General features: G+C 47.3%; 1 protein-coding gene and 1 long non-coding RNA gene across 4 annotated transcripts in view; one reads left to right on the top strand and one right to left on the bottom strand.

Annotated features, from left to right (window-relative positions):
* The window catches only part of LOC106728997, a 66,197-nt gene that overhangs the window by 35,415 nt on the left and 18,189 nt on the right, over positions 1–12,593 (top strand). The gene's annotated exons all lie outside the window — the stretch shown is intronic.
* The window catches only part of FAM124A (family with sequence similarity 124 member A), a 72,029-nt gene continuing 64,729 nt past the window's right edge, over positions 5,294–12,593 (bottom strand). For all 3 annotated transcript variants that reach the window (XM_032496201.1, XM_032496202.1, XM_032496200.1), the window contains one exon: positions 5,294–8,726. In XM_032496201.1, coding sequence (XP_032352092.1) covers positions 7,938–8,726 — 789 coding nt within the window. In that variant the 3' untranslated portion in view covers positions 5,294–7,937. The remainder of the gene's footprint in view (positions 8,727–12,593) is intronic.

Raw genomic sequence — 12,593 nt, 5'->3', positions numbered from 1 at the left:
CAGCGTACGAGGGTTCCCATTTCTCTATATCCTTGCCAATATTTTTTGTGGTCTTTTGGATGGTAGCCATTCTGACAGGTGTGAGGTGATAGCTCACTGTGGTTTTTATTTGCATTTCTCTGATGATTAGCGATGTTGAGCATCTTTTCACGTGCCTGTTGACCGTCTGCATTTCCTCTTTGGAAAAACATTTGACACGCTTCTTTACAATCTGTTTTTCTCTGCATTGTTTACATGGTCAAGGACATAATACGTATGTATTTGTATGTATTATGTATGTGTGTATATATGTATTATGTGTGTATATATATGCACATACATACAGGTTGTTCCCCAGTGATTTGCTATTATAAATTGTACTATGACAAACAGATAACATGTGTCTACTTCTGTTTTTTTTTTTTTTAGTTTTGTTTCTTAAAATCTTATTAATTTTGCTGAGTTATTCAGTGTCTTCTTAAATTTCACCTCTGAGCTGAGTGCCCCCCTGACCTACCCTAGACCCAGCTCCGATTCACTCCACTTTGCAAATGAGGAAATGAGGGGTGAGAAATGAAAGCTCTTGCTTAGTGTCATGCAGCAGTAACCCTAGGCAATGACATTCACATCTGGGTAGGTTTAACTCCAAAACCCTGTTTCTTTCTACTAAGCTATCTTGGTGCTTCGCCCTGGATTTTTGAACGTGGGTGATGAGGAGAGAGAAGAAATTGTTAAACAGAACTGAGGGATCCCAGAGGAGAAGGAGCCAGTCCTTTCCCGGGTGTGGGTGGTGGCAGTTTAATGTGGGTTTGCACGTTGATTCGGGGGCTCAGGGAGGGCAGACACGTCCACCGAGGGGTAGCAGCAGGCAGCTGGATTCAGGTCCGGCTCGCAGGAAGGAGAGTGACCGAGTGCATGAGGGAGGCGGACTCAGCGTGCGGGGGAAAGGAGGGCCAGGGCACACCCACCGAAAGCTCTAGGGCACATCTAATCTGGGGGCCAAGGCCAGGTTAGACCCAGAGTTCCCGGGGATGGTCACATGTGGTTGGGTCATGATTCTGAGCCCGCTCCCAGGCACCTGGGCAGGGCTGGGAGCTCTGACACTGACCACAGGAGCAAAGGGCTCACTGCGGGTCTGCAGAGGCAGCTTGGCTGATGAACACAGGCCCAGACCACCAGTGAGCTTCATGGCCAAGGAATCTCAGCTGCTGGTCTGGGTGATTTACTTGCATTGGGCACAGGAGGCTCATTCTGGAGGAAGTGGGATGTAACTCTGGGTATGGCAATGGGACGAGTCGTCTCCTGCTGCATATACCCGTCTCCTTTGCCATGCCAGGTTGCATTTTCTGTCTTCAGGCCACTTCCAAGGGCAGAGGACTAGCAGTAGGTCCATTCTACTCTTCTCTCTTCTGGCTTCTGACCTCACTGGAATCAGACACATCTTAGGCAGTCAGGAGGGAGCTGAGGGGATTCGGGGCAGTTCTGGCCCTGGTTGCATAGGGGGCTAAGTTGTCCTGTGAGAGCAGTGCAAACAAAGATAGTTTAGGGGGCATTTGGGAAGTTGTAAGAGGTCTGGACAATTGAAGCCTTAAGAGTTGAATGAAAGTTGGCCGAGTGGCTGTGGATGGATGGAGCAGAGTGTGGTCTGGCAGTGACGGGGTAGAAACAGAGCATAAGTGCAGGATGGCCTGGGGCCCAGCAGATGAGGCAACAGGACAGGGGGAGATGGGCAAATGCTATGGGGTCAGGGCCAGCTGTGGGCTCCAGGTGGGCTGGCAGGGCTGGGGAGGAGGGGAGAGTGGAGGGTGGGGAGATGGCAGCTTAGGCTTCCTAGGTTTGAGGGATGGATGTGGATAGTGAGGGGAGGAGTGTTGAGGGAAGGGAGATCAGAGCTGGGGATTGGGGAGAAGGGGCGGTGGTGAGTGATAACAAGTACTGAGGTCTGGTTTTGCTGGAAGTGGCTTGAAGTGGGAAAAGAGGAAAGCTAGGGAGGTGGAGGGTGTGACGATGGACAAATGATTTCCCATTGGGTGGAGTTATGTCCAGATAGACGGCTGAGAGGTGATGGTGGAACTGCTGATTGTAAAGACTATGTTGAAGCCAAACCTGGTCTGTCCTCCCTGGCACCAGGGAGTCTGTGAAGGAGACTGGTGCCTGCTGGGCAGAGCACGTGGCCATTCTGTAGCCTAAGGGAAGGAAAAGAACATCAGCCTTGATGAAACACCCTCTATGCTGCTGGCAGTATAGGGACTTCTGCACACATGGCATAGAGTAAATCTCGTAATGACCCTCCAAGGTAGGTATTGTTGTCCAGTTTACAGATGATGAAATTGAGGCTCAGAGAAGTGAAATAACTTGCCTAAGTTCACACAGTGAGTGATAGAGTCAGAACTGGAAGCCAGATCTATTTGGTGCCAAAATCAGACTCCGTATGTAATTGTAGCACAGGTCAACTCCGTTAGATCCATCAGGAGGATCAGAAAATCTACAGGGAAGAGGTTACTAGTAATGGTGGGGACAGGAGTTAGTTCCATGAGGATGAGATGCTGATTCAGTCCCAGGTCCCCAGAACCCAGCCCGCTGCCTGACACATAATGAATGTGTTTCAGTAAATACCTGTTGAATGAATGAGCTCATCCACTCAGATCAATGAAGAAGGAGGTTCAGGGAACTGAAGTCCTATCAGTCTTTAGGAATCCTAGTGGACGGTGGGCTGAGGGGGTTTATAACTTGTCTATGTGGGCTTCAGAGTACAGAACCACTTTTAACCAGGGGATGTTAGAGAGTCGGAGTTGACTTTGGAACTGCAGAACGTGGACAAGGACACAGGGGGCTCCAGGAGATGTGGGCTCTCTGTCCACAAAGGCTAGAGCCCTGAGTTGGAGCCTCCAGTCTCCCAGGAGGATGTCAGCCTTGCCCCTTGCCCTCTGCTTTCCAAACTCCACAGATTTGGCCTCAAGAGACTGGAGGAAGCCAGCCTCCAGGCTTTCTTCCCAAGGCCAAATTTCCCTCTTCCCCCGTGTGGCTGGAGATGCCCAGGGAGGCTCATCCAGGGCACGTGGCTGCATCCACTCCTCCAGGTCTTGTAAATTCTATCCTTCAACCAAGAAAGCTACCAACTTGGACCAAATTAGTAACCCTTAGTAACAGAAAAAAAAATCCCTTATAAAAACCCTCTTCTGAGAAAGTGATTTATCTATGCTAAGAAAAACTTGGTTTCCTATTGAGGAACAGCATTGAGGCAACTGAAATTACAATGAAATAAGACAATGCACTAAATTCTCCGGTCATACACGAGGATCACTAAGCTGCTCATGTTTCCCTTTTTGCTTTGGCTTCTAGGAAATTCACCTGCAGCAGTTACATTTTTCTTTACAGTTGTCGTATTCCTAGGCTTTTTTCTTAGCCCTGATTTTCAGTTTCTGTTTGCATTGTTTTGTGTCACTGTAAATTCAGTTGCTTCAATACCTTGTAGAAATAAAATAATTAAATGCAGAATAATAAATGGAAGTGAAGTGCCTCCTGTGTCCATCAGGGCGGAGTCTCCTTCAGTAAGGGCAGTTGCTGGCCCTGCTGGGCACTGCCGGTGGCCACCAGGTGGCACCAGAGCTTCCCCCAGAGCCGTCCTTAGCCAGGTGATCTGGCCTGAAAGTGGTTTTGTCTAACTGGCCTTTTCTTGGGCTGTGTTACACGTGTTTGGAGTTGCTCCTGTCCAAAACGCTCTGAGTTTAGTTCTAGGGACCAGGCAAATCTGATGTAAGGGAGCCTGGCTGGCTTCTTTCAGGTGCTCAACTTAAAGATCAATGTCGCAAATAAGGTGGGGCAGCTCCGAACCAGACCAGGCCGACTGGGGGTGTGCCTCCCCCAGGGGAGCAACTCCCTTTCCCACGCCATCCGGGGCTGTGGGAGGTGGGGCCCTCATCACAAATGGAGAATTTAGGGGGTGTATTTCAGGCACGCAGGGAAGGGGCCTTTTCAGCTTTCCCAAGTGTTCTGGTGACTTCTGTCTGAAATGAACACCCTGCTCCTAATATTGGGCACATAACTGGACAACAGTCATCACACCTGTAAAATAGAAACTGAGGGCTGAGCAGACCCAAGTGTGCTGACGTTACCATTAACGTGTGTCTCCGCTACTCGGAAATTATGTCCCCTAAAACCATTTGGTGTCTAGGCCTCTATGCCCAAGACTAGAAAAAAGCCTTCAGGAGTAGTAGTTGGAAGAACATAACCTATAAAAATCTTTATACTCAGGTTTTGATCCTCCAAATCCATGTGTTAAAGTAATCATGACAACGTTGTTTCCTTTGAGAATCTGTTTTTATTCATGTTGATTTCTCGTGTTACTTTCTCAAGCCTCTAAGGGGATCTGATTAATTGTATTTCCAGGGAATTAAAGAGAAATCATGAAGGGGCATGTGTGTCCAGACCAGGAACATGGCGCAGTGTGGCCCTGGGCAGCGAAGGGGAAGGTGGCCGCCCAGCTATTCCCACTGCTCTTTTAAGTTCAGACTTGGGCTCACTGGCCAGAATTGGTCATTGATACCATTCTGCGGGTTTGTGAGACAGAAGCTCTTAACAGTCAGGTTTTTAAGAGCAAATCATTCTAGGAATTCTATGAGTGTACTCAGGTGCCTCTTACATGATGGACTGGAGAATTCATTTATCTATAGAAAGCCCAGTAGGGGGAAAGGAAGTACCTGTGTTTATCCTGATTTATGTGGGGTTGAAGAGATCAGCCTTGGGCTCAAGGGTCTTCCCAGTGCATATGAACATTTGGTCCCACCCAGAAGGCCCTAGACGGTGCAGCCCAGCGGGCTTCCATGTGACTTCTTCCCTGTCCTTGGGTCTCAGGGCACAAGCAGCACCCAGTGCTACAACCCACTTTGTACAACCAGACATCAGCCGCCCCCTCCACCATCGCTAAAGTCTCTTCAGTGGTTCACCACCCTCCCCCATGGCAGACGCAGCTGGGGTGACCCAAGATCACTTCTGTAGGGCTCGACAGGTCAGTTAGGGACCTCTGAGAAACATCTGGTCTTTAAAGCAGATACTAGATGGTGTGTAGGGTGGGCCACGGTGGGGCCGTGAGCAGTAATTTGGGGAGTCCTACTTGGAAAAGAGTCAAATAAGGGATAGGCTCTGAGCTAGACCAGGGTACTTACGAACACAGCCCCCAGGGCAATGCTGGGGGAAATGCAAGGTAAGGAGAAAAGACATTTTGTCCATTCGGTGACAAACTAGGGCTAAAATCTAGATGTCCTCCATCACAGAGCTGAATCCAGGAGAAAAATAATTTATGAGACGACTTTGGTTTTTTTATTGAACAAATTTATTGAGCACCTACAGTTTGCCAGTGTCTATCAAATGATAATAATCCAAGGGAGTCAGGATCTGCCAGTGGGTGTCGGGAGCTCTCCTGGATGAGGACGATGCTAGCAGTAGGTCAGAAAAGAGCTATGCCCTGTCTGTAGTGTCTCTGTGACTCCTCTATGGACTGACTGCCGCCTCAGACCACAGCACGGAGGGGAGCGCCTGAACGGGGTCTGTAGTGGGCTTCCCTCTCCTCCTCCCCTTGTGTTATAGGGACATCTTGCATTTTCTGCTTTGGAAAGGGGTCACTCAGTTTGGTAGGATAGACTGCTGGATGCGGGGTGAGGGTGGGGGGCTGGGCTGTTCAGTGAGAAAAGGTGGACCAGAGCGCATCAGAGTTGGGCTCTGAAGCATCCGTAGGGGGTGCGTGTGAATGTACTGAACTAACAAGGGTCCTGATGAAGGGTGAAGACGGGAGGAGCCATCCACTTGGCTGTTGGTCCTCGCAGTGACTTGTGCTACTCCTGAGCTTGCCTCTGCTCCTTGGGGGCTGTGCAAACATCTCTGATTAGCATGTTGCTCTGCGTTATCAGATACTGGCTGTGAGTCACATTTCCGAGCAGAGGGTGGCCAGCCAGTGGCTTTCTAGGAACCATCTCTGCAGAAAGAAGCCCCACACTGCCCTGAGCGCTGTGGTTCTGTCGTCACCAGTGTGGCCCCAGGAGCACATTTTCGAGGTCTCGGGCACCACAGCAGCAGAGGGCTGCAGACCTCCATCCTTTACCGTTGACTGTGGCTGAGATCTCAGATCAATCCCAGTCGAGCATGAGGTTAACAAACTAGGACTCTTGGGCCAAATCTCACCATACACCTGTTTTTGTATATTAAATTTTCTTGAAAGTCAGCCACTCCCATTCATTTACATATCATCTGTGACTGCTTTCACGCTGTAATTGACAAAGCTGGGTGGTTGGGACAGAGACCATACAGATGGCAAAGTCAAAAATATTTACTCTCTAGCCCTTTAAAAATAAAGTTTGCTCATTCCTGGTCTAGAATTATAAAAGACTGAAGTCAGAGCAGAATATTGTCATTCGGAGTCCTAGAAAATCCAGAATGTTTGGAGTAGGCTGTAAAGTCCTCATTACAGGGACGTCAAAGACTTGAGGCTTCACCTCAAGTTTGATGACTGGTCATGGCTGCCTGGAGGGTTCTGTTGGAGAATTCTGAAGCTGGGTCAGGGCTGGTGTGGGCACTTCCAGGGCGGTGTAAACTGGGCCATGAGTAATTCAGGCAAGGAGCACCAGAGTGGGAAGTGAGCGAGGCGAGTCCACGCTCTTCCTCCCCAAAGGTGTTCAGCAACCAGGGACAGCTCGATGCTGTCCCCAGTGCCAGCACTTGGCACTGCTGAGGTTGGAATTGTAAACATACCCTTACTGGAGTGGGAGAGAGGTGAGATTTAGGTACTGTACATGCTGCAACAGAAGCAGGCAGGAAAAGCCAAGGTCAGGCTGGAGTCCAGCTTTAGTGAAGGTGCCTATCTGCTCAGGCAGCACTGCTGGTTCAGGACAGCGTTTCGTGTAAAGCTCCCCGTTTGGAGAAGAGGGGGTCATTTATCAATCGGTGCAATCAAATTGCCGGTTAAAACTGCTAGGAGTTATTTAAAAATGAAAAAGGATGTGTGACAATGCGTGTTTCCTGGAGAAAGCAGTATAAAATGTGGCTCCAGTCACTTATATAGATATATATGTACAGCCCTTAGGATTGTGGTTTTAAAAATGGAAGCATCTTAAGAATACTATGTCTAATATCCTACTAGTCTGTAACTCCAATGAACGATTCTTCCTTAGCGATCCAAAGAAATCAGGCAGTGGAGTCTTCTGTTGACCTCCACTTGTTACAGTGAATGCATTGTTGAAAGGTGCTGGCAAATCTAGTTTTTGAAACTCAAATCATATTTTAAATGCACCAAGAGTCTGTTACTCGGGCTAAATCTTTACCAAGCACATTAGCCACTTTTGCATAAATCCAGATCCGACGTCATGTGGCATCAAAGTGAGGTATGACTGTAGTCTGGTATGTTTACTGTTTTATCAAGCTGACTCCTTTTACTGTAACAGTCCCTGGACATTTTCAGGGCCACTGCTCCCTGGTCAGATGGACACATACGGACACTCCAGTAAGGTGGGCATGAAGTTACTGTGCACTAATCTCATACAAGTCAGTCACTTGGTATCTTTCTCACGTCAACATTTTGACTTTGTTTATCCTTCACAGCATGAAAAATTGCCAAATCAGCTCCAGCTGACTAGGTTTTCTTTTCATTTCAAACAATTATATGAAGCATTTAAATAAGTGTGCTAAACCCGATCCCAAATGGAATTGAGTATTCAGAAAATATATTTTATGACTTATGTTTGTGGAGAATTTATTTGCATAAAAATCCCAGTAGTTTTCCACCAAGTCCCGAGAAGTGTACCACCTCTCAAGTAGGGACAGATGGTGTTAAATGTGCTAACGACCCTGTGAAACAATTAGATTCTGGAGGGACCTGGGAAAGCGGGGCTGAGAATACGGGCGGCGCTTAGACCCCGGAGGATCAGGGGGACCTGAGGCTGTGGGTCTGAGCCAAGGGTAGAGAGTGTTCAGATGTAGAATTCCTCTGCGTCATTGTCCCTGGGGCGGCCCGGTGCTGGAGGTGGCGGGGCGCCTCTGAGAGTCTGCTGGGCGTCAGGAGTATCATGAGGGCGCTCCGGGGGTGACTCTGTGGGCGAGGAGGCGTCAGAAGTGGGGGGAGCGGCCGAGGAGCTGGAAGGCCCTTTGGTGAGGAAAGGGAGGGCAGCCCAGGAGGTGTCTGTGGCCACCCCGCCCCCAGTGGGCAGGGGTCCCTCTCTGGAACCCCTGTGCTCTGACCAGAGGCTGTTGCATCTTTCCGGGGGGAGCGGGGTTTCTGCGGGGCTGCAGAACCTGCTGGGTGCTGAGTAGGCAGAGACTACAGACAGGTCGGAGGAGGAGAGCCGCAGCCCGGTGTCCACGTCCGTCTCCTGGGCCCCCTCTAAGTCATCGATGGGGTGGCCGTACCTCCGCTCCGCTGCCCTCTGCCCCGGGCTGCCTGGCTTTGAAAACCACTGTGGTTGCGCAGATGAGGCCGGGGAGGGGTCTCCTGTGGGCAAACAGAACAAGGACTTGCTTCTCTGGAAAGACCAGGGGAGGCTGGGAGGGCTGCTGGCTCGTCTGGCAAATTCCTGCGTGTGCCCAGTGGGCAGGCTGGTCTCGTGGAGCCCCAGGTGTGAGGTGTCTGGCAGGGGCTGCGGGTTGCTGCCAGGGGTCTGGCTCGGGGCCGTGGCGCTTGGGGACAGCGTGGAACCAGGTTTCTGCTCTGAGGCGTGGTGAGCTCTGCTGGGTTTAGGACACTTTCTGTGCATCCGCTGTGCCTGCCGGAGTAAGGGGGCATGTCACATTAGCAGGACTGGGGGTCACCCAGGGACGGAGATTCACAGTTAAACACAGCATGAAATACTTTCTGATGATTGGAAACTCTCAGCAATGGCGCAATGAAGCATTACCAGAAAGTTCATTCTCCAGACTCTAAAGCAAAGAGAGAGAGAGCAGAGCTTGGGGGAATACGGATCAGACTTCTCAGTCTGAGGAGACATCCCAGAACCCAGGAGGAGAGGCAGCCCCTTGTCACCACAGGGAACAATACTTCTCCCAGGACACATGCAAGGACGCTCAACAGATTAGCCACAAGCACGAGGGCCTGGCTTAGCAGGATGGGGGATGTAAGAATTACCATTATGTGCAAAACGGATGCTTGAAGGGTTTGATTGCCTCCAACCAGAGCCCCACGGTTTGGAAATGCTGTTGGACGGGAGGATGGAAGGATCAGGGCGGGGCAGGCACAGACAATCTCAGACCAACCCGGGACTTTATTCCAGTGCACGAGAGATCATCAGGACACATCCCAGGGCTGGCCTGTGATTCAGGGCAGTAAATCTTCAATGAGTGAGGGACTCTCAGGAGATTAGCATTTATTTACTTGCAATTAGGAACCACCGACTCCTCTATTCTGGCTTTCAGAAACTTTCTGGGAAAGGGGGCAGCTGGCTACAGACTAACCCCACAGGTGCTGCACAGGGCTTGGACAAGCGGTTTCACCCTTAACACCTCATCCCTGTCCTCCTAGTCTCCCCGACCCTCCATGCAGCTCCCCCGGAATCTGTTTCTGCTGCACAGACTGGGGTCCTCTCTTCCAATGTACATTCCCAATGCAGATTCTCCCCCTGGTCTGGCTCACTGAGCCTGCAGGCCAACTTGACTATGCAAAGTTTCAGCTAAACCATGAATTTGGAGACAGTGGGTCTGGCTGTATTTCCTGTCAGATCACCTGATTTATGAATCCCTGAAATAAGGAAAGAGTTCTGAGTGCAATTTACTATAAGGGACGCTTCCTGGCTCCCAGCAGACTATGACACACTGGCCCTTCCCTCGATAGCAAACGCCCTGCCTCCCTGTTAAACAGGAGCCTGGTTTCCCCACAGCCACTTGGGAAGTTTTGTTCAACGTCATACACACTTGTTTGTACCTATTACAGGCAAAAGGAGGGGAAACTACAGGGAAGGCTGTCTTCAACCACCTGAAACTTTTATTTCATGGATAGGAGACAAAAGGAGTCAGACAAGAGGGTGACAATAGGTACGACAGTGGGACTGGGAGGGAGAGACCACGCTACCCCGCTCACATGGGAGCAGAGGAGTCTTCAGTGGTGGTGGCCCCACAGGTGAGACTTGGGGATGATCAGCTGCTGTCCTAGTGGATGAGGTGGAGAGGGGGCCGTGTTGGAGAGAGAGGCCAAGACAGAAACTGACAGGTAAGCAAGGGACTTGTGGGGGCGAGGGACAAGCAGTTTGGCTTGATTAGAGTCTACGTGCAGGAAGAGCAGTGCTGGGAAGTCAGGTGGGGAACGGAGTCTAGTGTTGGTTGAGGAGGCCCCAGCACCTGGTAAGATACCCACATACTTATCCTTCTGCTGCGGTCATATTTGGTCTTAATTACGTTTTTTCCCATATGACAATTCCTTTCATTGATTTCTTTTTTAATTAATTTACTTTGGGGGGAGTGTAATTAGGTTTATTTTCAATGGAGGTACTAGGGCTTGACCCCAGGACCTCGTGCATGCTAAGCATGCACTCTGCCAATTGAGCTATACCCTCCCCTTCATTGATTTCTAAGCTCTTTCTTTGTCTAATTCCAGATATCTCTTAATCCTATGAACAGACTAATTGACTCATTTTTTTAGTTGACATTAACTGTGGGTCTTTTATGGAGAGCTCCTCAACTGGTGTGTTTTCTTAATTTCTCTTTCTGATAATTTGCTATTAGTGTATAGAAATACAACAGATTTTAATATATTTCTGTATCCTGCAACTTTACTGGATTTATTGGTTCAAACAGTTTCCTAGCACAGGCTTTTGGATTTTCTTTATATAATATTAATTTCATCTGCAAACAGTGACGGTTTTCCTTTCTTTCTGATTTTAATGGCTTTTATATCTTTTTATGGCCTAATTGCCCTGGTTAGGATTTGCAATACTATGTTGAATAAAAATGGTGAGTTAGAATCCTTATCTTGCTTCTGATCATAGAGGTAAAGCTTTCAGCTTTCCACCACTGAGTATGATGTTAGCTGTGGGCTTATTATATATGGCCTTTATTATGAAAGCTTTTTTCATAAATGAATGTTGAATTTTGTCAAATGCATTTTCTCCGTCTATTGAAATAATTGTATTTTTATCTTTCATTTTGATAACACGTGTATCACATTGATGGAAGATGTTGAACCTTGCATCCCTGGAATAAATCCCATTTGAACATGGTGTACCATCTCTTTAATGTATTTTTGAGTCAGTTTGCTAACATTTTGTTGAGGACTTTTGCATCTATGTTCATCAGGGATACTGACCTGTAATTTTCTTTTCTTGTGCTGTCCTTGTCTGGATTTGGTATCAGGGTAATGCTGGCCTTGTGAAAAGACTTTGGAAGTGTTCCCTCCTCTTCTACTTTTTGGAAGAGTTTGAGAAAGCTCGGCATTAATTTTTTTCTGTAAATATTTGGTAAAATCCACTAGTGAAGCCATCTAGTCCTGGACTTGTTTGTTGGGAGGCTCCTGATTGCTAATTCAGCCTCCTTACTAGTATTTGATCTGTTCGGGTTTTCTATTTGTTGATAATTCAGTCTTGGTAGGGTGTATGTTCCTAGGAATTTATCCATTTCCTTTAGGTTGTCCAATTTGTTGGCATTTAATAGTTCAGTTGTCTTTTATGATCCTTTGTATTTTTGTGTTATCCATTTTAACCTTTCCTCTTTCATTTCTGATTTTGAGTCCCCTCTTTTTCTTGGTGAGTCTAGCTAAAGGTTTGTCAATTTTATTATCTTTTCAAAGAACCAGCTCTTAGAGTCTAAAAAGACAAGATTGATAAAACTATTTCATTTATTTCTACTGTGATTTTTGTTATTGCCTCCCTTCTACTAAATTTGAGCTTCTTTGTTCTATTTTTAGGTACTTGTGGTATAAAGAAAGGTTGTTAATTTGAGAGCTTTTTTGTTTCTCTATGTAGGCATTTATCGCTATGAACTCCCCTCTTAGAACTACTTTTGCTATATCCCATAAGTCTGGTATGTTGTATTTCCATTTTTATTTATCACAAGGTATTTTTTTCTCTTTTGATTTCTTCTTTGACCCATTGGTTGTTCAGTAGCATGTTTAATCTTCACATGTGAATTTTCTAGTTTTCTTCTTGCAATTATAGTTTCATACCATTGTGGCAAGAAAAGATGCTTGATATATTTTCAGCTGTCTTAAATTTATTAAGACTTGTTTTGTGGCCTAATGTATGGTCTATCATGGAGAAGGTTCCATGTGTCCTTGAGAAGAACGTGTATTCTGTTGCTTTTGAATGGAATCTGCATAATCTGTTAAGTCCTCTGGGCTAATGTGTCATTTAAGGCCAGTGTTTCCTGATTTTCTGTCTGGATGACCTATCCATTGGTGAGTGTGGAGTATTAAAGTCTCCTGTTAATACTGTATTGTTGTCTATTTCTCTTTATGTTTGTTAATATTTGCTTTATATATTTAGGCATTTCTATGCTGGGGACATGGCTATTTTCAAATGTTATATCCTCTTGTTGGATTCATCCCTTTATCATTACAAAATGACCTTGTCCCTTATTATAGTCTTTTTCTTAAAGTTAATTTTGTCTGATATAAATATACCCACCCCAGCTTTCTTTTGGTTTTTATT

This window comes from Camelus ferus, chromosome 14 (genome assembly GCF_009834535.1).
Source record: "Camelus ferus isolate YT-003-E chromosome 14, BCGSAC_Cfer_1.0, whole genome shotgun sequence".
Taxonomy (NCBI): Eukaryota; Metazoa; Chordata; class Mammalia; order Artiodactyla; family Camelidae; genus Camelus; species Camelus ferus.
This window is presented reverse-complemented; position numbering and strand designations above follow the sequence as displayed.